The sequence below is a fragment of the Mus musculus genome, chromosome 5 (genome assembly GCF_000001635.26).
Source record: "Mus musculus strain C57BL/6J chromosome 5, GRCm38.p6 C57BL/6J".
Classification (NCBI taxonomy): Eukaryota; Metazoa; Chordata; class Mammalia; order Rodentia; family Muridae; genus Mus; species Mus musculus.
In genome coordinates, this window is record NC_000071.6 from 143181014 (window position 1) to 143205401 (window position 24388).

The 24388-nt window shown below is 46.7% G+C and overlaps 1 protein-coding gene across 3 annotated transcripts; it reads left to right on the forward strand.

The window, feature by feature from the left end:
- Window positions 1-3: 3 nt before the first annotated feature.
- Spdye4b (speedy/RINGO cell cycle regulator family, member E4B) lies at window positions 4-24064 on the forward strand. 3 transcript variants are annotated; one of them, NM_001384193.1, is made up of 8 exons: window positions 4-625; window positions 11273-11345; window positions 13829-14047; window positions 14659-14717; window positions 15275-15360; window positions 21005-21173; window positions 21335-21437; window positions 23140-24063. In NM_001384193.1, exons 1-8 carry the CDS (start codon window positions 608-610, stop codon window positions 23151-23153), a joined length of 741 nt encoding a protein of 246 aa, NP_001371122.1. In that variant the 5' UTR covers window positions 4-607; the 3' UTR covers window positions 23154-24063. The 3 variants fall into 3 exon arrangements, with proteins under 3 accessions (NP_001371122.1, NP_808548.1, XP_006504778.1); NM_177880.4 differs by having other exon boundaries at window positions 4-536; window positions 23140-24055; XM_006504715.4 differs by lacking the exon at window positions 4-625 and adding an exon at window positions 646-1317 and having other exon boundaries at window positions 23140-24064.
- Window positions 24065-24388: the final 324 nt, after the last annotated feature.

Consider the following 24388-nt stretch of genomic DNA (forward strand, 5'->3'; position numbering starts at 1 on the left):
TTTGAGCCTGGAGAAACGGCCTGCTGCGTGAAGTCCCAAGTCTTGTCCCTGGCTCAGGACTCCTAAAATAAGAGGAAGATTGTGTTAGAAGGAAAGAAAACTGAGTGTCATTCTCGATTAACCAAACTTCCTTGAAGTACTAGGTACAAGAAATAACCAGCTGTGCTTTACAAAGAAGGAGGCACAAACACTAATGGTGGGTTTCTAGAACATACGTCTAATGCCCAGAAACTCTAAAAAACAGAACCAGAAAGAGAACACAGAAAGAAGAAAACACCTACCTGCAATGTGATCTCTGAAAGGTGATATTTAGGGCCGGGCGACAATGACAGTTTTCAACGATGGTTACATTATGATGAACGGCTCCTCGATTTCTTATTGAATTAATGCAACGACGTTCTTGGCCTAGTTCTTCATAAAGACGTTGGCGTCAAAATTAATAACAAAGCCTGTCAATAGAAAAAGTTCTCTGCGCCGATGCAGAGAGTAACGTTTTCATCCCAGAAGCACCAAGCGCCTTGGAGCGCCAACCCTAGGTAATAAACTGCTGAGCAACCAGCAGGAGACAGAAGCATCACGAATCCCTCTCAGATGCTGCAGGGCACACATGGTCTCAGGAGAAAGGGTGAGCCCTCCTCCTCGGAAGGCCTGCACTGCCATGGGGCACCTTCTCCCAGGTTCTCACCTCACCTGGTCACTGAGGTGCCCACCTGAGCTGGCTCCTATCTCTTAAACCAAAAGCTTCCCTTCCCCGTGGCAAGCAGGGGTTACGTCTCTGAATGAGGGGCCTGGGCTAAACTCCCCAGGTGACAGGGAGATAGGAACACTCTTTTCTCCAGGTTTACATTGCACAGATGGGACTCAGGCCTTTCAGAAAAGGAATTCCTTGCTTGCAGTGAGGACATTCAAGCTCATATAATTTTTGTATTGAGAGAAGATTTCGGTTTGTACACACATACGGAACAAGGGTTGCCAGTCAACAGACTGAGATCCTTCTGCTCTGCACAGATAGGAGAAGCTCAACCTGTGTGGGCCATCCTAGGTCTACTGGCTGGACCAGCAGGCCTACAGGCTTTCAGCTCCAAGTCCTGACCTAGGGCTCTATTGCCTCAGGCTTTAGAAACTAGACACTTAACGTCCTAGCCTTTCACCCACCAGTGACCCTGGCACCCGGCAGTTGTTGTAATATGTGGCCTCCAGCAGAAGCAGCAGGCAGCAAGTGTCCCTGCTAGTGATAATGATCCTAGATGGACATCAGGTATAGTGAGTGACCTCTCAACTACTACAGACAGGACTGGAACAGCTCTTGAGTCCAAGGTAGATTCATAAGTTCCCCAGGTGACAGGGTTGTTCTCTTCCTTGAGGTTTGCAATGCATAGAAAGGGGCTCTTGGGTCTTTCAGAAAAGGAAGTTCTTTCTTGAAACAAGGGCAGAAAGTATATGTAACTAAAAAGGAGAGAGAGAGAGAGAGAGAGAGACAGAGACAGAGAGAGAGAGACAGAGAGAGACAGAGAGAGACAGAGACAGAGAGAGACAGAGACAGAGACAGAGAGACAGAGAGACAGACAGAGACACAGAGAGAGAGAGAGAGAGAGAGAGAAAGAGAGAGAGAGAGAGAGAGAGGTGTCAAAGAGACAATACAGATCTCGACAGTGAATGTTACTCTTTAAAGTGAGAAGGGTAGAACAGAGAAGCAGTCTTTACCATCTGGCAACAAGCAAAATTTAATCTTTTATTAATACCTCCTTGCCTGAGGATGGAGCCTAGGCCCTCCTGTAAGCTAGGCAGGTGCTCTACCACTGAGCCACACCCCAGCCCCTCACTGGGGAATTCTAGGCAGGGGCTCTACCACTGAGCCACGCCCCCAGCCCCTCACTGGGGGATTCTAGGCAGGGGCTCTACCACTGAGCCACGCCCCCAGCCCCTCCCTGGGGGATTCTAGGCAGGGGCTCTATCACTGAGCCACGCCCCCAGCCCCTCCCTGGGGGATTCTAGGCAGGGGCTCTACTATTGAACTGCATTCCTCAAACCAGTCTTTTTTCAAACCATATAATGCAAACACAATATCCAAGAAGATGATAGAAATACTGAGTTAGAAGTAGTAATGATGAAGGACTAATGGTCATAAGTATGTATTCTTGAGGCTGAAGCAATGGCACGGTGGTTAAGAGCACTGGCTGCTCGCCCAGGAAAACCCAAATTGGTTTGCCAGCACCCACATAGAGGCTCACAACTGACTGTGACTCCAGTCCTAGGGGATCTGGCACCCCCTTCTGGCATCCATGAGCACTGTATGCTCATGTTGCACCGTCAAACATGCAGACAAAATTTCAATATATATAATATGTTTTAAAAGATTTATTTATTTTATTTATATGAGTACTCTGTAGCTGTCTTCACACACACCAGTAGAGGGCATCGGATCAGATCCCATTGCAGATGGTTGTGAGCCACCATGTGGTTGCTGGGAATTGAACTCAGGACCTCCAGGAGAGCATCAGTGCTCTAAACCCGAGCCATCTCTCCAGCCCCCACATAATATGTTTTAACTGGGAAAAGAAACAATGTACTCTTGCAAGAGTACATGGATTATAAATACTATTATATAAACATTTCACACCAATTTTAAAGAAAAATTATGAAATTAAGTAAAATACAAATCACCTCAGGTGCTCTTAAAGATACGATCAACATCAAACTCCTCTTAGGCTAGCAGCACGGTTTCCATGGAGATAGATACAAAATTAAGCATGTGTATTCTGAGAGCATGCGTGATGTTGGACAAGTTAGATAAACTTTCTGCATGTCAGTTCCCTTGCTTGATATTAAAGGGTCATAATTCACCATCCTCTTTTTAGGTGGGTCAGACATCTGACCCCACTCCAGGGCCTCCCTGAAACAATAGAACATTCCACAGCTCTCCTATCCCAGGAATTCAGTATGAACAGACTTCCATGTTGCTTGCTGCATAGACATAGGATGTTGTCCAGAAACTGGCAAAAGAACCTGAATGGAATAATGAGCCATGAACCAAGACAGCATCACAGACCAGAGGGAGGAAGGGGGAAGAAGCTGGAACTCAGAAAGAAGGGTTCCAGTGTGTGCCCTCACCTTGGAGGGAGTAGAGGAAGGTGACACAGTAGTGCATCAGGAGAGCCAGGTTTCAGCTGCAGCCACCAATTATTACAGTGTGTTACAGTGTGTTTGGGGCCATATTCTGGTGTTTAGTTTCTTTAACTAAAGGAGGGGCTCAGAGAGTAATTAGTCCCCTTGTCTCACACAGCAACTCCTCCTTACAAGGACTGACATTGCCATGACTGTAAAATGTGATTTAAAACAATCAACTCTATGGTCATGAAGCAAGCCAAGAGGGTGACACTTTGAGCTCTGTGTGCACCTGATGTGCGTATGTAACATATATATCAACATTCCATTCATTTTAGATAGTTCTCATTTGTGTATGAGTGTGCAGGCACATGCCATGATGCCTGTGTGGTCAAGAGAACAACCTTTGGGAGTAGTTTCTCTTGCTCCACTTGTTTCTCGGGTGTGTCTTGTATTGTTCCAGTGCTGGGGCACTCTGGGCTAGCTGGCCTGCATGCTTCCTGAAGGCAGACTCTTGGCCCACAAGCTTCTGGCTGTCTCTCCTCCTCCAGTCTTGCTGTAGGATAGCCAGGATTCCAGATAAGCCACCACATCTGGTTTGGGTTTTTTGTTTTGTTATGGGTTTTGTTTGTTTGTTTTGTTTTTACTTCAGTTCTGGGGATGTGACTCTCTCAGGCTATCTGGCTTTCATTGTAAAAGCTTTTACCCACAGAGCCACCTCCCTGGCCCTTCAGCTCATCTTAAGGTTCAGTAATTGCGTGGATAAATCACATTTCACTTATCACATATATGCTGGCAGACACCCCCTGATCTCCTGATAGACACTCCAAGTGTTCTCAACTTTTGCCTATAGTGAACAAGGTTATGGACATCCATGTTCAAGTTCCCGGTTACGTTCCTCTGTAGCGATCTACTGGGTGCTATCCAGGAGTAGAATGGCTTGTAATCCTGTGTTCCACTTTTTAAGGAGCCACCAACTCATTTTCCACAGTGGCTGTACCATTCCACAGTCCCACCCGAAATACAGTGTGCTCACCACACACTTGCCAACACTTGTTATTCTCCAATTTATTTATTTCAGCCATCCACGTTGGGTGTGAACTGGTATCTCTTGGTGATTTTCACAGGCATCCTACTTGTGAAGAACATGTCCTCTGGGGGATGGAGAGATGGGTCAATGATTAGGAGCACTGGATGCTCTTCCAGAGGTGCCGGGTTCAGTTTCCAGCAATCACATGGTATCTCATAAATAGATCACAGTAGTCCCATAGTATCTGATAACCTCTTCTGGTGTGCAGATAAGATACCCATATACATAAACAAACAAACAAACATGTCCATTTCACGACTGCTTATCAATTTATTACAGACCTTTCCTCATTTTTATCTATGCATATGTGTGTGTGTGTGTGCCATGAATCTGTATGCATGTTTTTGCATGTGCATGGATGCATGTGTGTTTACTCATGCTCATTCACATGTGTGTGCTTGCTTATGCATGTGGAGGCCCATGTCAGAAATCACCCTAAATTATTCTTCTATCTCAGTGGTTCTCAACCTATGAGTATGTAGTGGCTATTCCTGGTTGTCAACTTGACTATATTTGGAATGAACTACAATCCAGAATTGGAAGGCCCACCAGTGACCCTTATCTGGAGGCTTGGAGATAGAAGTTTCTGATCTGGATTTTGGTATAGAGATCTTGAGGCATAGTGGCTATGAATTCCAGAAGATTAAATCTCTGACTTCAAGGTGTCCTGGGATTAAATGTGTGGTGGAACACACCTTTAATCTGGGCTACACCTTTCATCTGGGATTAAAGGTGTGGTGGAACACACCTTTAATCTGGGCTACACCTCCTGCTGGTGACAATATAAGGAAGGACACTGGAAGAAGGGAATCTTGCTCTTCGCCTGCTTGCTGTATGAGACTGCTAGATCCTTGGACTTCCATTCACAGCTACTACTGAACCATTGTTGGGAATTGGGCTGCAGACTGTAAGTCATCAATAAATTCCTTTACTATATAGAGACTATCCATAAGTCCTGTGACTCTAGAGAACCCTGACTAATACAGAAGTTGGTACCAGAAGTGGGGTGGTTCTAGAGTAACAGAAGTACAAGGATGAATCTTTTAAAATACTGGAATTGGCTTGTTGATCCACCAGCACTTTCAACTACTGAAACCTCTCCAGATTCTCTCCCTCCTGGGAGCTCAGAGAATTTTGAAGACCCATGGTTGAAACTATATTTCAAACTTAAAGAAGCTAATGCCCTTGATTTTCTTGATGAATTAGGTGATTCAATGCACAAAGCTTTCTACAAGATGGGGAAAAAAATTAGAAAATGATTTTACTGGCTGGCTGCTCTTAGTATCTGGGGAAAAAATGATGAATGAAAGGAAGGAGTTGTGTGATAAAATCGAAAGGCTCCAGACACAAGTAAACAATCTAAAAGTTTCTAAGTGTGTCCTTGAAGAGGATCTTCTCTCCTGCAGCCATAGAGCTTAAGTTGCAGAAAATCAAACTGAAACCCTCATTGTAAGGTTGGCTGAACTACAGCGAAAATTCAAGTCTCAGCCTCAGAGTGTGTCAACAGTTAAAGTAAGGGCACTAATTGGCAAAGAATGGGATCCTATAACATGGGACGGGGATGTGTGGGAAGACCATGTTGAAGCTGAGAATTTTGAATCTTCAGATTCTCAAGGGTTTGCCCCACCTGAGGAAGTAGTACCCTCAGCCCCACCCTTGAAATAATGCCTTCCCCACATGAGAAAATTAGTTCTGCAGAGTCTGACAAACCAGCAGTGACTTTCACTGAAGAAAGTGCCAGATAAGGCACTTGTCTCAAGGCCCACCAATAGTTTCTTCTAGACCTGTAACCAGACTCAAAGCAAAACAGGCTCCTAGAGGAGAAAGTGTAGTCCATGAGGAAATGTGCTACACTACTAAGGAGCTTAATGAGTTTGCTAATTCATTCAAGCAGAAACCTGGTGAGTATATGTGGGAATGGATTTTAAGGGTGTGGGATAAAGGTGGAAGGAACATAAAACTAGAGCAGACTGAGTTTATTGACATGGACTCTCTGAGTGGAGATTCTAGGTTTAATACGGAAGCTCGCATAGTTAAAAAAGGTGTCAAAAGTTTGTTTGAATGGTTGGCTGAAGTGTTTATCAAAAGATGGCCTACTGGAAATGACTTGGAGATGCGCGATATTCCATGGCTTAGTGTTGATGAAGGTATTTTAAGACTTAGGGAAATTGCAATGCTAGAGTGGATATATTGTGTAAAACCTCATCTTCCACAATGGGAAGGTCCAGAAGATATGCCCTTTACCAGTTCTATAAGACGCAAATTGGTGAGAGGGGCACCAGCACATTTGAAGGGTTTTGTTCTTTCCCTTTTCCTTGTGCCAGTCCTTAGCATTGGAGATGCTGCTGCTCAATTAGATGAATTAAATTCAATGGGTTTAATTGGATTCCGAGGTAACAAGGGCCAGGAGGCAGCATTGAATCGCCAGAGACAAGGTGATCCTAGTTATTATAATGGACAGCGTAGACAAAACAATGTTTATAATAACATACCCAGTAATGGTCAGCACAGGAGAGGTGAAATTTATAATGGCATTACTCGCTTGGACCTTTGGTACTGGTAAATCAATCATGGTGTTTCCAGGAATGAAATACATAGGAAGCCTACTGCATATTTGTTTGATCTGTATAAGCAGAAAAATTCTCAAACAAATGAAAGAAAGGCTACATTAGATCGTGATAAACAGCAATCTCGGCTAGTGAATCATTTTCCAGATTTGAGCCAGTTTGCAGATCCGGAACCCCTTGAGGAAGGATCTTGATAAGACATCCAAAGGTTTTGCTGTTACCCTTTCTCCAGTTCTTCCCCAGAGGGACCTACAGCCTTTTACAAGGGTAACTGTACACTGGGGAAAAGGAAATAATCAGACTTTTCGGGGTCTGCTGGATACTGGTTCTGAGTTGACACTGATCCCAGGAGATCCCAAGAAACATTGTGGCCCTCCAGTTAAAGTAGGGGCTTATGAAGGGCAGGTTATTAATGGAGTTTTGACTGATGTCTGACTCACAGCAGGTCCAGTAGGTCCCCAGACACATTCTGTGGTCATTTCCCCAGTTTCAGAATGTATAATTGGGATAGATATACTCAGAAATTGGCAGAATTCTCATATTGGTTCCCTGAACTGTAGAGTGAGGGCTATTATGGTTGGAAAGGCTAAATGGAAGCCTTTAGAGTTGCCTCTGCCAAAGAAAATAGTGAATCAAAAACCGTATAGTATTCCTGGAGGCATTGCAGAAATTACTGCCACTATCAAGGACTCAAAAGATGCAGGGGTGGTGGTTCCCAACACATCTCCCTTTAACTCCTATCTGGCCAGTGCAGAAAACAGATGGATCATGGAGAATGACAGTTGATTATCGAAAACTAAATCAGGTAGTAACTCCAATTGCAGCTGCTGTACCAAATGTAGTTTCGTTACTTGAGCAAATTAACACATCTCCTGGCACCTGGTATGCGGCTATTGATCTGGCAAATGCCTTCTTCTCAGTACCTGTCCATAAGGACCACCAGAAGCAATTTGCTTTCAGTTGGCAAGGCCAACAGTATACCTTCACAGTTTTGCCTCAAGGATAGATTAACTCTCCTGCCCTGTGTCATAATTTAGTTAGAAGGGATCTTGATCGTTTGGCTCTTCCACAAAATATCACATTGGTGCACTATATTGATGACATTATGCTGATTGGACCAAGTAAGCAGGAAGTAGCAACCACTTTGGACTCTTTGGTAACACATATGCATATCAGAGGATGGGAAATAAATCCAACCGAAATTCAAGGACCATCTACCTCAGTGAAATTCTTAGGAGTCCAGTGGTGTGGGGCATGCAGAGATATTCCTTCTAAGGTGAAAGATAAGTTATTGTACCTGGCCCCTCCTACAACCAAGAAAGAAGCACAAAGTTTAGTGGGTCTATTTGGATTCTGGAGACAGCACATCCCTCACTTGGGTGTGTTACTTAGGCCTATTTACCAAGTGACTCGGAAAGCTGCTAGCTTTGTGTGGGGCCTGGAATAAGGAGAAGACCCTTCAACAGGTTCAGGCTGCTGTGCAGGCTGCTCTACCACTTGGACCATATGACCCAGCAGACCCAACGGTACTTGAGGTGTCTGTGGCTGATAGAGATGCTGTTTGGAGCCTCTGGCAGGCCCCTGTAGGTGAATCACAGAAAAGACCTTTGGGATTTTGGAGCAAAGCTCTACCATCATCTGCAGACAATTACTCTCCCTTTGAAAAACAGCTCTTGGCCTGCTATTGGGCCTTAGTGGAAACTGAAGGCTGGGGCAGAGTTCTTCAGAAGGCAGTATATTCTTTGAATCAGTGCTCCATATATGGTACAGTTTCGCCCATAGCCAGGATCCATGGGTCCAGGAATCAAGGGGTGGAAAAGGGAATCGTTCCACTTACTATCACTCCTAGTGACCCTCTAGGAAAATTTTTGCTTCCTGTCCCCATAACTCTAGGTTCTGCTGGCCTAGAAGTTTTGACTCCAGAGGGGTGAGTGCTTCTACCAGGAGCTACAACAAACATTCCATTGAACTGGAAGCTCAGACTTCCCCCTGGTCATTTTGGGCTTTTAATGCCCTTAAACCAACAGGCTAAAAAAGGAATAACAGTGTTAGGAGGGGTGATAGATCCAAATTACCATGGGGAAATTGGATCACCTCTTCACAATGGAGGAAAGCAAGATTATGTCTGGAGTGTAGGAGATCCCTTAGGGCGTCTCTTAGTACTACCATGTCCTGTGATTAAAGTCAATGGGAAACTACAACAGCCTAATCCAAGCAGGATGACAAAGTACTCAGACCCACCAGGAATGAAGGTATGGGTCAATCCTCCAGGAAAAGAGCCAAGACCTGCTGAGGTGCTGGCTGAAGGTGAAGGAAATGCAGAATGGGTAGTAGAGGAAGGTAGTTATAAATACCAATTAAGGCCACGTAACCAGTTGCAGAAACGAGGATTATAAAGTAATATGAATGCCCCTGTCTTACTTTGCTAGCGAACATATTTGTCTTTCTTCCAATTTCTTTAACATCAATTTGTATTTAAGTTGAGACACTAAAAGGATGTTCCCAAGGGACATTGCCCCATTGTAAATTTACAAATTCGTTTGCGATTGTATGATGGATAATTATATCATGTTAGGTGTATTCACAACCTTGTTATTGTTTCATGTGAACATGAGATAATTATTTGTGTCAAGTTGACAAGGGGTGGATTGTAGTGGCTATTCCTGGTTGTCAACTTGACTATGTTTGGAATGAACTACAATCCAGAATTGGAAGGCCCACCAGTGACCCTTATTTGGAGGCTGGGAGATAGAAGTTTCTGATCTGGATCTTGGTATGGAGATCTTAGGCACAGTGGTTATGAATTCCAGAAGATTAAATCTCTGACTTCAAGGTCATCTGGGATTAAATGTGTGGTGGAACACGCCTTTAATCTGGGCTACACCTTTCCTCTGGGATTAAAGATGTGGTGGAACACACCTTTAATCTGGGCTACACCTCCTGCTGGAGACAATATAAGGAAGGACATTGGAAGAAGGGAGTCTTGCTCTTGCTCCTTCACCTGCTTGCTGTGTGAGACTGAGTAACTGCTAGATCCTTGGACTTCCATTCACAGCTACTACTGAACCATTGTTGGGAATTGGGCTGCAGACTGTAAGTCATCAATAAATTCCTTTACTATATAGAGACTATCCATAAGTTCTGTGAGTCTAGAGAACCCTGACTAATACAGAGTACAAACCCCTTTGAGGGCTGAGTGACCATTTCACAGAGGTAGCCTAAGGCCATCTGCATATTTACATTACGATTCATAACAGTAACAAAATTATAGTTATGAAGTAGCAACAAAAATAATTTTATGGCTGAGGCTCCCCACGGTGTGAAGAACTGTATGGCTGCAGCATATGGAAGGTTGAGAACTGCTGTTCCATCTTACTCAGTGACGCTCAGTCTCTCCATCACGGTTTCTCAAATCAAGACCATGTCAGTATGCACAGTCTCACTACCTGGTTTGCTCTGGAAATCCCTTGTCTCTGCTGTCAGAGGCTGGAATTAGAGATGGGCCACCACACCCAGATCCAAGCCACACCTGCTCATTGGTGCTCTTAACTCTGGTCTTCACACTTGCATGGGAAGCACTTTAACTTCATGGTGGTCTCTCCAGCCTCTCATTTTACATTCATTCTCTCTCTGTCTCTCTCTTTCTCTCTCTCTCTATCTCTCTCTTTCTGTCTCTCTCTTTCTCTCTCTCTATCTCTCTCTCTCTGTCTCTCTCTCTCTCTCTCTCTCTCTCTCTCTCTCTCTCTCTCTCTCTGTGTGTGTTTAGAGACCAGAGGTCAATGTTATATATCTTTCTCAATTACTCTCCATCTATTTTTGTTTTGTTTTGTTTTGTTTTGTTTTGTTTTGTTTTGTTTTTCCAGACAGCAGGGTTTCTCTGTATAGCCTTGGCTGTTCTGGAACTCACTCTGTAGACCAGGCTGTCCTTGAACTCTGAGATTCACCTGCCTTTGCCTCCTGAGTGCTGAGATTAAAGGCATGCGCCACCACTGCCCTGCTCCATCTAAATTTTAAATAAAGGGTCTCTCATTGAACCTGGAGCTTGCTGATTCTACTTGACTGGCCAGCCGGTGAGCCCCAGGAATCTTCCTGCCTCTGCCTCCCCAGCACAGGATTGTGGGTAAATGTAGTATACCTACTTGCCTTTTTCTTTTTATAATGTGGGTGTTGAAGTCTGAACTCAGGTTCAGCGCAGCAAACACTTTAGCAACTAAGCAACCCATCTAGCGCACCATAGGTTTGTTTGTTTTTGAAACAGGCCTGACTACTTAGCACAGGCTAGCCTGGAGCCTGGAGTAACTCTCCTGTTTCAGTCTCTCCAACGTTGGGATTACAGGTGGATTCTCAGGTGGCTTGCTTAGGTTGGGCATGTGGGGACTAATCTCCTACGTTAGCAGGCCTGTGTGGAAAGGTCTTCATATCAGTCGCTGCCCCAGCTCTACCAGCCCCCCTCACTGCTCTACCTCTAGAGTAACAACTGTGACATGAACTAATTGTTAACCCTTTGCAGGTAAGCTCGTGGATGGTCATGCCCTGGAGCTCGCCTCTGTGCACCATGCCGTCTAAATCTGCTTTCTTCAGTCGTAAGTACTGGGTCTTTCCTCTTGTGAGAGCACAACCTCTCCCCTCCCCTCCCCAGCCCCCTCAATCTCTCTGCTGTGGGAATTCATCCTGCTCATAACGGGAGCGTCTCTCTGTGGCTTCTGGGAAGTGCCTGCTCCTGTATTCTTCCAGTTGAGGAAAAATTACAACCAGGGGCTCCGAAGACGGCGCCATGATTCCAGGCTCCATGGGAAACCCGGCCTCAAAAATGCAAGGTAGAGGGAGGACTGGTGATATTGCTCAATGGGTAAAGGCACCTGTTGCCAAACCTGGCCGTTTCAGATTGATCCTTGCGGCCCACGTGATCCAATGGGAGAGATGAGTCCTGCAAGCTGTCCTATAACTTCCATACCTGCTAACCCTACCCCCCCCCAATAAAATTAAAATGTTTAATAAGATGGAGAGTGCCTGAGGAAGACCAGAAGTTTATCTCTGAATGCACATACATGCATATCCACAAACGTATGAATGCACACACATGCAAAACAAAATATAATTTATTTGTGTGTGTGTATGTGTGTGCGCGCACGCGTGCATGTGTGTTGCCTGTATACCATTGCAGACCAGAAGAAGGCATCAGATCCTTGTGGTACTACAATTACAGAGGCTTGAGAACCACTGCGTGGATGCTGTAACCCCAGGCCCTCGGGAGGAGCAGTCAGTGCTCTCCTCCACTGAGCCATCTTTCCATCCCCATCAGTTTAAGTGGCAATGAGAGGAAACACGTGCATGTCTCCATGACATCCTGTGTATGGAAGTGAGGAGGGAAGCCAGGCCCTGGCCATTTCCTTACTGGACATGGGATGTTCTCACTGAAGGGCTTTGTGTCCAGTGCATATTGTTCCTCCGTAATCTGGCCCATAGCGCCTAGTTGCTGAGACCCAACTCAGTGACTTCCACTTAACACCACTACTGGCTTCTCTAGACTGAGCCTCGTCTCTTCCTCTTTAGTGAATTGTAACGTCTGGATGTGGACTGTGAACTAGGACTTTCCAGACTTGTGTGTGTGTGTGTGTGTCTGTCTGTCTGTATCTCTTTCTCTCTGGGTCTGATTTCCTAAAAACGTTATTTCCTAAATTTAAGAAAAAAAATTTAAATATTAGCATGTGTGTGTGGTATGCATCCATGTCTATGAGTGTGTGTGTGTGTGTGTGTGAGGATGCACATGCACACACATGTATGAGTCAATGCATATGGAGACCAGAGGTTGACATCAGATGCCTGCCTTAGTTACCCACCACATTTTCACAGTCCCTTGAAATCAGAGCTCACCTGCTGGCCTAGCTAGCCAGATAGCCTGTAGGATTTCCCCGTCTCCATTTCTGAGCAGTGGTATCACAGACAGGCAGCCATACCCACTGGCTTTCTGTGCGGGTGCTGGGGGTTTCAACTCCAGTCCTCATGCCCGTGTGACAAGTGCTATCTGTGATGAGCCGTAACCGCAGTTTCTTGCATCTACCCCATTTGGTGAATGTGACGATCTGAGACAGAAAACCCCGACCCTGAAATTCCATCATGGGCAGAAGGCCAGTTATGCGTTCCCTGCCCACCGTGCTCCAAGGGTCTCTCTAGGTAACAGCGGCACAAAAGGATGTGCTTCCCTGAGTAGTCAAAGGCAGCTGCTTAGCACAGAGCAAGGGGTATAGACCTGACATGGAAAAAATGAGGGTGGGATATCCTAGCTGAGCCTCCCTCTGAAAAGCTGATGATACCACAGGCTTCTGCCGCATCATGAATGATGTGCCACTCTCCATGGGACAAGGCAGCCCAGTGGAAAATGGTGTATTCACAGAGCTCCACTCTTGAGATCTCCTCAGACTTGGGGAAGGGACGCCAGGTGTGGATTCAGCCAGAGTCCAGGAGGAGGGCGGGAAAAATCAGAGTCCGGGATTTGTGGAAGGGGGAATACAGGTTGGGAGAATCGTGACTGCTGGCCAACTGTCATTGTGTTCTGAGGAACAGAGCCCTCAGCCTGGCATCATCAGGCCCTCACCTGGGGTGGTGGTGGATGGGGAGAGCTCAGGACTGGCAGGTGAGGGGACAGATGGAGAAGAGATGGGAGAGGGAGACAGTAGGGAGGAGGTCACAGAAGGAAGGAAGGAGGGAGGGAGGGAAGGAAGGAAGGAAGGACAGGGTGGTAGACTCAGGTGTCACATGGACTAAGACTCTGTAGAATGAGAAAAGAGGTTAGGCACTAAGAGACAAAGACAGGACAGAGAAGAGGAGACCCAAAAAGAGACTTCCTTTTTATGGGATAGTATCTCTCTAATGAGGAAGAATCTTGAGGGACATGGAGGGGGGGCAGTGACAAAGTGAGGGAGTAGGTGGCTATCAACCCGGGGGGAACTGCACAGTGGTTTGGGGAAAGGCAGCAGCTGAAGAGGTTTGGGTGTTTGGAGTACAGTGGGCAGAGTGGAGATCATCAAAGCCTGAGCTTCACACTGGGCGGGCTTTCTTCACATAGAACCAAGGGTGGAAGCCACTCCCCAGCCTCCATCCAGCATCCAAAAGAGGAAGAGGGACGAGTCATCAGATTCTGAGGATGACCTGGCAGAGCTATTTGAACCTGATCCCCAGCCGGTGTGGTCAGTGGAGACGCCGTGTGGGCTCAGGATGACGCTGCAGAGGCAATGTGTGTCTACAGTGAGGCCTGAACACCACAAGGTCTTCACCAAGTTGCTCGGTAAGAGACACCTTCACAGCTTAGCTTGCTCCTTAAGCAAACGAGGGACCTTTTAGTCAACACTCTTCCCTGTGGGAAAGCTGCCCTCACAGCCCCACACTCTGTCAGTCCGAATAACTTATGCTCAATGGATTCCCAGGGTCACACATGTGAACTGGGCTTAGGTTAGCATTGGCACAGATCCACATGAGGACGAGAAGGTTGGTGCTCACTGCTGTCACTTAGCCCTGACATTACTGAGCTGGGGTGTTTCACCCACACAAGCACAACACATCCAGGATCATAATCCCATAGGACATCAGTTGGGAAGATCAGCTGTTGAGACATCTTGGTTCTTGGCTCTGGATGTAGCTCAGTGGCAGAGTCTTGTCCAGCATATGCCAGACCTTGGAATGATCCCAGAACTACATATATATGAAAGGCCTCTAAGCATATATACATACACCTGTATTCCAAGCCTCCTGCCAAGAGGCTCCTTGCCATACCTATCTGCTCTATCATTTGCTCCTATGTCTAGTCTGACCTGAACCCTCCCCCAGGGAGGTGGTTCTCCTGGCTCCAGCTCCCAGCCTCTTCCTGTTCACACTATAACAAGTGTGCTTCCTTCACAGAGGATCCCGTGGTGAAAAAATTCCTGACCTGGGACAAGATGCTGCGGGTGTCAGACAAGGTGAGGAGTCCTGCTCTGAGCTTGGCCTCCTGCTCCTGTTCTGCATGGGGAGGGACCCCGCTGACCCACACTCCTCTGCCCCTCAGTGGTTTCATCTGAAGCCACACGGTCCTGGCCCTTGATCTCCTGCCAGTGTTTCTCTGCAAGGACTTGCAGCATCTTACAGAGTGGACAGGGGCTCCTGCCTCACTGGAATCCTTCAGATCTGAGCCCAAGACCACCATCTTACCTTGGGAATTGCTTCTTCTCTCCCCACAGCTCTCTGGGTCCTTTGCTCCAGTTGGACAAGCTCCTCCTTGTCTCTGCTGGCCTAAACCCTCCCTCAGAACTGACCCAGTGCCAGCCATGCTCATATAGGCTGCAGTAAGCCATGCAGCCATGCAGCAGCAACAAGGGCACCTGCTCGTGCCCTTCCACCCTCCCCTGCCCACACTGCAGGCACCCAAACTCTAGGCTCCTCTCTGAACCCCAGGTCTGCCTCAGCCACCCTTCCTCTGTCCCCACATTCCTCGTCTCCAGGGTGTGACCGCTCCTCTCTTGTCTCCTCTCTCCATCAGTACCTCCTGTCTATGGTCATAGCTTATTTCAGCCGCGCTGGGCTCTTCTCCTGGCAGTACAGGCCCATCCACTTCTTCCTGGCTCTGTGAGTATTTTGCCTCCTCCCTGGTCACTGTTTCCTGTCTTAGGTATAGGGTCGTGAGAAGTGAGGCTCTGACCCTTTATCTCTCATCCACACGGTTTTGTGGCTTTATGAGGAAAACCATGCGAATGTGCATTTTAAACCTGAGCAAGGTCCTGGAGAGATGGCTTGCGTGGTGAAGCACTTGCTGCACATTCTCAAGGACCTGAGTTCAGATCCTCAAGACCAAAATGAAAAGGGATGGGCAGTTCCATGGGCTAGTCATCCGAAAGCTGGTGAAGAGATAGGAGGATCCCTGGGACTCACTCAGCAGCCAGCCTGACTCATTGGCAAGGCATGTGGCCCAAGGCCAGATCCTATGTCAAAAAACAAGGTAGAGGGCTCTAGAGGATCAATACCCGATTTCACTTCTGACCTCCGCACATATGTGCTTTCACAAGCTACACTCACATATGCACACACACACACACACACACACACACACACACACACCCCTCACTGAACAAGAGGCTGGACAGAGGTGGCTCAGCAGTTAAGAGGGCTTTTCAAGAGGGCTTGGATTTGATTCCAAGCATTCCGGCAGTGGCTCACATTTGTATGTAAATCTGGTTCCAAGGGCTCTGAGACCCTCTTCTGGCCTCCATGGACACCAGGCATGCACATGGTGCACTGACATACTTGCAGGGATGTGATGGTTTGAATATGCTTGGCCCAGGGAGTAGCACTATTAGGAGATGTGGCCTTATTGGAGTAGGTGTGGCCTTGTTGGAGGGCGTGTGTCACTGTGGGGGTGGGCTTTGAGACCCTCCTCCTAGTTGCCTGGAAGCCAGTCCTCTCTTGATTGCCTTCAGAACAAGATGTAGAACTCTCAGCTCCTCCAGGTCTATGTCTGCTTGGATACTGTCATGCTTCCCACCATGATCATAGTGGTGAACCTGTAAGCTAGCCCCAGTTAAATATAGTCCTTTATAAAAGGTGGTCTGGCCACGGTGTCTGTTCACAGCAATAGAAACACTAAGACAAGGGAAAACACTCATGTACAAAAAAGTAATAAAATAAAATAAAATAAAATAAAATAAAATAAAATAAAATAAAATGACGAGAGGAGACATTGTGAAAGGTCTGGGATTTGGGGTTCAAGAGAGACATTGAGGCAGATTTTCTCTTTTGAGTAAAAAATTTGTTAGAAGATTTATTGAATCCATGAGGAGGCTGATAGCTGTGGTGCCAGAATGGGGTGGGGGTTCTGAGGATTTCAGGATCTGGAAGTGGCAACGGCTTCTCAGTGGTTGTTTTTTGTTGTTGTTTTTGTTTTTGTTATTATTCTTGTTGTTTTTGTTGTTCTCCTCCTCCTCCTCCTCCTCCTCTTCTTCTTCCTCCCCCTCCTTCTTTCTTCTTCTTCTCTTCCTCCTCCTTCTTCTTCCTCTTCTCTTCCTCCTCCTTTTTCTTGTTCTTCCTCTTCCTCCTCTTCCTCTTCTTTTTGTTCTTTTTCCTCTTCCCCCTCTTCCTCCTCTTCTTGTTCCTTGTCTTCTTCCTTCTTTTTCTCCTCCTTATTCTTGTCATTGTTTATGTTCCTCCTCCTTTTCTCCTGTTTTCCTCCCTCCCTCCAGCCCCCCCCCCCATCCTCCATCCAGGCTGTTTCTGATTCCACAGTGAGAAGCGTGGAGGCAGAGCAGATGGAGGAAGAGAGGCATATCCGCCAGTGGTGGTGGTTGGGGGGTCTATAAACTTGGAGAACTAAAAAGCTAGAGCTTCAAGACAGGTTCTCAGAGGGCTGCTTGCTGGTGTTTTGTGTGAGTGGGAAGAGAGTGCATGGCTCTATGTGGCTGCATTCTGACACATAGAGCCGTCCCGATAGGAGAAGATGGAATTAACAACCCCATCCCCAAGTGCTGAGGTGCAGTGCTGGACACACACGTCAGTCCATCTTCTCCCCTGGGTCCCATGACAAGTGTCCATCTCAGGCCTCCTGACCCAGCACCAATCCCAGATAGAATTTTCCCTCCTGGTTTGCTTTGCTAGCCTGTCCCCAGTCCAGTGAGTCTGCTTTGTATGAAAACACAGGCAACTCCCCCAGAGGCTTCCAAAGGACTGAATTAGGAATCCCTCTCCATCCCACACTGGAGGGCTGTTGCGCCCACCTCGGCCAGCAAGGAAGACACAACAAGGTCGGATTCTTCTCAACAGCCTTTATTGCAGGAACGCATCGATGCTGCTACAGGGACTCCGGGCACCCAGGGAGGTCTGCTTATATGCACCACAGCACAGGGAAAGGCTTCGTGTCCTCCTGGGATAGGTTGAACCGCTGTCACCTAATTAGCATGTACCCGCTCAGGAGGGGTTGGCGCCAGACTCGGGCTTATGCCTGTGCAGTGGTGTTGTTTATGACAATGGCACACCGGAAACTGGCGCCATCTTAGAGTTGGCTTCCTACATCTCCCCCTTTTTTGTTTAATAATATGATGCTGGACTAGGTCTGGGCAAATCTGTCCATTGGCCATGGCTCCTGTCTTAGGTTGACCCTCTAGTGTCACAGTCTTGCCCGTAATAGGGTTGCCCTATCGCCTCCAGGCTCCGTGTCTTAGGTTGGTCTGTGCACAAGGAAAATTGCCCGTCTCTGGATACCGTGGATCTGTGTGACTACAACTGCCAATTGACCTAGGGTGAACTCTTAATTTTTCAAAGAGGCCAGCCAAATATTGGGAGATGTGCCATCTTCGATGGCAATCATGGCCTGATATACCACAGCCTTGTATCTTGCATGATCTCTCTTAAGGTGACATATGAGTCAAAGGCAGAAACCACATCCCAGGAGGACCACCAACCCCCAGGCTAACATGCTGGCCCACTCCTTAAAAAAGGAAAAAGGCATTGGTGATCCAAGTGGTGAAGTCTCCGAGGGTGACAGGGTCCATTCTAGTGCTATTAAGAGCAGCTATTTGCAACAGCAGTCGGTATGATAGTTGTTCAGCTTCCAGGGACAAGCTTCCCTTCAGGTAATTTGAAATTTCTCAGCTCTGTCGAGAAGACTGTGAAAAGTTAGCTTGCAGAGGGGTAATACACAACCCTCTAAGGGAGGAAACACAAGATAGCTGGATCATATGATATAAATCCTCAACCTGTTCCTGAACCAAGTCTATCCTTTGATTGGCTAACAGAATGCCAGATGCCAAAAGCATATTAAACTCTTCTTGTATTCCCAATGCTACTGTAGTTTTCTCAACAATTTGATTAACAGTCTCAGCCGTTTGTACTTGATTGGCCATGGCCACCGCAGCTGTAGTAGCTGCAGCAGCAGACACCACAATAGTTGAGATAATAGCTGCTGAAATTCCAAAATCCCTTTTTGTTCTAAACAAATTAAATATGGGGAATCTATTGGGATCGGTTTCTACTGGGATAGGCACAAAGGTGGGAATTTTTACCACTACTGCTGTATCATTGTCACCATCCCAGCACTCAGCCAAGTAACAATTTACCTCAGAATCATTACAGTTCAAGGAACCACCACTCACATTATTACTTATAAGAAAGAAAAGGTGATTTTACACATACTGAAGTATTGGAGGTAGAATCATTTGCCACAAGGCTATTAAATCGAATCCTGGTCAATCTGGTATCATTATGTCTAATAGCGGAAAATTTGTATATCCTGAAACTCTCACCCTTGAGTCTGGCAAAAGGGGTTAACGATGTATATACCCCCTTTTCATTGGATAATACCCATTGATACCAGGGCCAGAAGTTTCTTTTTCCAGTCTCATTCTTCTGCCAATCAAATACTGTCTTATCAAGAGGTGGGGAAAATTCAAAACCCAGCAAGAATGATCTTTCTTTATGAAAAGAACTCTGGCACGGGGTAAACTCAGGTGGAAATTCTTGATAAAGAAATGGGATATAGGGACAAGCGGGTAAAACCCTACGGCGGGTAGAGTTATCAAAAGTATAATTACCTTGTCCCGGGCGCGAAGGAATGCTTTCCTCGTGCATCATAATGAAAGTTGTAATATCTAAATCAGCAGTAACTTGTCCCAAAACCGGGAACCTTAACTTGTCCCAAAACCGGGAACCTTATCGTCTCAATCCGAGAACTTAAATTGTCCCACTTACCCGGGAACATTATCGTCCCAATATCCTGGGAACTTACCAGCACCTCCAAATCCACGAGATCGTCCTCGGGTCCCTGTACGGGCCACCAGATGTTGCGCCCACCTTGGCCGGCAAGGAAGACACAACATGGTCGGATTCTTCTCAACAGCCTTTATTGCAGGAACGCCTCGATGCTGCTACGGGGACTCCGGGCACCCAGGGAGGTCTGCTTATATGCACCCCAGCACAGGGAGAGGCTTCGTGTTCTCCTGGGATAGGTTGAACTGCTGTCACCTAATTAGCATGTACCCGCTCAGGAGGGATTGGCGCCAGACTCGGGCTTATGCCTGTGCAGTGGTGTTGTTTATGACAATGGCACACTGGAAACCGGCGCCATCTTAGAGTTGGCTTCCTACAGAGGGCCCTGTGTGAACTCTACCCTCGGTCCTGGTGTTCTCCAGCCTGGTTCACCTAATGCCCTGACACTCTCTCCCTTCCTTCCTGGCTCCTTCCCAATGCCCTGTCCTTGATTTTATCTTGTGTTTTCTGTGCAAGTGTCTTACACTTGTGTGCCTAAAGACAGTCATCTCCCCTAAAAGTCAGCCCAAACAACCAGCAGGAGATGGTGCCTCCTACAGCCTGTCAGTCACTTGGGAGGCTGCTGTTGAGAGATCTCTTGAGCTTAGGTGTATGGGGAAACTTGGGTAATATAGTGGGACATTTCAAATCAAACAAGCAAAAATGGGCAAATCCCCTTAGTTGCCTTCTTTGCTCTGGCTTTGCTCCAGCAGTAGTGCAATGGAACTTCCAGTATGGTATGATACATAGGATTATAGTCTCTGCTCTGACCTCCCTTTCCTGAGTCCTATCACAGTGCACACAGTGAAGGTGAGGTCTTGGCATATATCCAATCATTCTGAGGACACCTTAATTCTGTTTATTTTGGGGATGTTTAGGCTGTGATCCTCAGTCAATGAAGGCATTTTGCCTTATCTATCACATTCATTCATTCATTCATTCACTCACTCGTTCATTCATTCACTCACTCATTTATTCACTCACTCACTCATTCATTCATTTGTTCATTCAGTCATCTGTTCACCAATTCATTCCACAAACCTCACAAAGTGCATTGTGCTTACCAGAACTCAGAAATGTTGGTTGAATTGATGTCCCATACTAACCAAGACCCCTATCCGCCACTGAAAGGAGAGGGTGACCAGGAAAGGAAACCAGGGTCGACCTGTTTTTAGGTGCTGAGCCTGACCTGACACCCGTGTGTGCACACAACATGAGCCCAGGGAAGAGGGAAAGGATGGAGAAGGGAACCCTGGGATTATCTCGTGTTGAATGGGACAAGGACAGCATTGGGATCTGAAGGCACTTTGTCTTCGTCAGCTCCATGCGACAGGTGCCTTCAGATGGCCTCTATCCTCAATGGGGTGATCCATCATGCTGGAAAGGACTGATGTCATCCCATGATGAAATGCCCATCCCCCCCCCCAGCATCTTCTGTCTCCTCCTACGTTGAGCCTTTTGTGACTGATTCCTTCCACAGCTACCTGGCCAATGACATGGAGGAGGACAACCAGGCCCCTAAGCAAGACATTTTTTACTTCCTCTATGGGAAGAGCTATGCCCAGCGCCCCATGTTCCACAAACTGCGCTTCCAGTTCATTCGGTCCATGGGCTGGAGGATCTGGGTGTCCCAGGAAGAGTGTGAAGAGGTGTGGAGAGTGAAGGGAAATGTGGGTGCAGGGAGAGAGGAATGGGGTTGAATGCGGGATGTGGGACTGGGGAATGGAAGAGCTGGAAGGTGGGTCCAGGGGATGTAGGGTCTTCCAGGAGGGCCAGCATCTATTCTTCTGAATTGTTCTGTTTGCTCCAGATCCAGGCTTACGACCCAGAGCTCTGGGTATGGACACGGGATCGTACTAAGCTGACCCAGAACCCTAGGGTCATGGATACTCGAGGCCATCCGCCTGCCATAGGTATGTTCTTGGCCTTGTTTAAAGCACGAGGACTTGATGCTCAGAACCCATGTCAAAAAACAGCCTGGCACTGTGGTATGTACCTGTAGTCCCAGCCCTGGAGAGAAGGAGATAGGCAGATCCCTGGGCCTGGCTGGATAACCAACTGAGATGAATTGGTGAGGGCCAGGACAGTGAGAAGCAGTCTCAAAAAAAATCAAGCTGGGGCTGGAGAGATGAGAACTGTTCTTCCAGAGAACACAGGTTTGATTCCCAGCACACACATGGTGGCTCACAACCACCATGTAACTCCAGTTCTAGGGGACCTGACACCCCTTTATGGTCTCCAAGGGCATTGCAGGCACATGGTGCCCAGACATACACACACTCACACACAGACTCACACACTCACACCACACACACACACACACACACACACACACACACACACACTCATATACACACTCACACACACACATACACACTCATACACACTCATATATACAAATACACACTCACACCAGACACACACACACTCATATACACACACTCATATATACACACTCACACACTTACATACACACACTCACACACATACACACACATACACACACTCACACACACATACACACTCACATTCATGCACCCCCCCACACACACACACATACACAAACATAATTCAAGGGGCAACAGGACAGCTCAGCTGGCAAAGGCACATGTTGACATGTAAGTTTCAGCCCTGGGACCCTATGTTGGAAGGAAAGAACCAATTCCCACAGATTAGCCTCTGTCCTCCACATCCGCTCCCTCCTAAGTAAATGGCAATAAAAATGTAAAACAAGCAACTGAAATCGGCCAAGTGTGGATTGGTTCAAAGCCACAATCTGAGGTTCAACTCCACATCACAAGCAGAGGTTCTTTTGGTCCTTGCTGCCAAGTGGGTGCTGGGCCCACATGAAGCAGCCTATAGGATTCTGGGACTCTAGGTTAACTAGTCTGGAAACCGTACTTGTAACCAGGTTTAGAGGTAAAGAACAAAGGTCAGCTAGGCATGGTTTCGAAAGCCTGGAGTCCAGTACTCAAGAGGTAGAGTCCCACTAAATGTTCATGGTCCATCTGCATGGAATACTGCATCTTAGACCAGCCAGGGCTACATATAAGTTCCTGACTTAAAACAACAGGGGTCAGAGAGAACTCTGCTGGTAAGAACTCTAGCTGTGCTTGCCAAAGACCCAATGGCTCGCTCACAATGGCTCCAGCTCCAGGAAGCTGATGCCTTCTTCTGACCCTGCCTCTGACATCTGTCTTTGTGTCTCTGTTTCTCTCACGCATGCGCGCGCGCGCGCGCGCGCGCGCACACACACACACACACACACACACACACACACACACACACACACATACACACACACACACACACACACACACACACACACACACACACACACACATTTTAAAAAATTTCACAGGGACAACAACCAAGAATGAAGAAGGGTCACAAGCCAAGGGTAGCTCTGTGGAATATAGCACTTGTCTGCCACACAGGAGCCTGAGGGTCTGAGCCCAGCACCACAGAACAAATAGACAAAAGAAAGAAGGATTGGAGATAAGGTCACACTTGCCAAGTGCTCCAGCCTCTAGTTAGGACTAACTACGGACATAATCATTCCTGCTTAGAGAATCACATGTACAAAGTCTGACATGGCTGCCCTCTTCCTTCCAGATCCCTGTGCCTGAGGGAGATGCTCTATGCCAACATTAGGACTGCTGGGGGAAAGGAGAGAGGACTGACTATCTTCCATGGGAAACCTAGAAGAACCCAGACTCTTCCAGAAGGAGTGGGATGGAATCACCACACTGCGCTCCTGGGAGCTGGGACCCTTGTAGGAGTCTCTGGAGAGGCCATGAGAAACCAGGATTCCTCCAGGCTCCATGCTTTCCAGAGGCACCATCTAAATGTTATCCCGAATGTCCTCGGTCCCCACCTCCCAACCGTAGCAGCTGAAGGCCCATGGTTTCCTGTAATTGGTCTCCACTGCTCAGGCCATTTGAAGGAGGCACCTCAGGGCTCAGATGTGGAGGGAACTACCTTCAAAGTATAGCCTTTGAGCCATATGTTTGTAATAGAAAGCTTTAATATATTTCATGTTTATTGAAGACTTTGAAAGTTTCTCATAGAATTATTTATTATGAACAGGTTTGAAATATTGTGGATTTGAAAACAGGCAGCTCTCCTGATTTTGTGATGGATAACATTCATATATGTAAATATTTTCACTGGAGGAGAAGATTTGGGGTTTTTAATCCATTTGTTTTGGGGTTTTGTTTGGTTTTTTTTGTTTTGGGGCAGAGCCTCACTATGAAGCCCAGCCTGGCCCCAGACTTACAGAGATCCACCTTCCTCCAACTCCTCAGTGCTGGGATTAAGGGTGGTGTGTGCCCCTATGCCTTGTGAGTTTTTTAAAAATCTATTATAATCGAACATAGATTCTACTTAAAGATATATGCTTCATGTAAGTGAGAATTGTTGTTTGAAGTTTACTCTTTATTATTGAGACGTGAAGAAGCAACACTTGTGTCTGTTGATTTAAAGGTGAGATGTATTTTGAAAGAGCACGTGTTTTAATAAATACTTTGTCAACACCCATTTTCTCATCTTTGCCTCTTATTTATTTGCTTATTTTCTTTTGTTTATTTTGTTTTCTGTTTTATGCGTATGGCTGTTTTGCCTGCATGGATGCTTGTGCAGCAGATGCATGCAGTGCCCACATAGGCCAGAAGAGGGCACTGGATCCTCTGGGACCAGAGTTACAGACAGTTGTGAGCCTCGAAGTTGATGCTGGGAATTGAACCCAGGTCCTCTGGAAGAGCAGCCAGTGCTATGACCTGTGCCAAGCCATCTCTCCAGCCCCTTATTTATTTATTTTAACCATATCTTCTTCACTGCCTCCTCATGTTGTATGTTTTTAATT

Coding starts and splice junctions, on each gene's coding strand:
- Spdye4b (NM_001384193.1), top strand. Junction 11,346..13,828: donor TAAATCTGCTTTCTTCAGTC/GTAAGTACTGGG, acceptor TTCTTCACATAG/AACCAAGGGTGGAAGCCACT. Junction 14,718..15,274: donor TGCTGCGGGTGTCAGACAAG/GTGAGGAGTCCT, acceptor TCTCTCCATCAG/TACCTCCTGTCTATGGTCAT.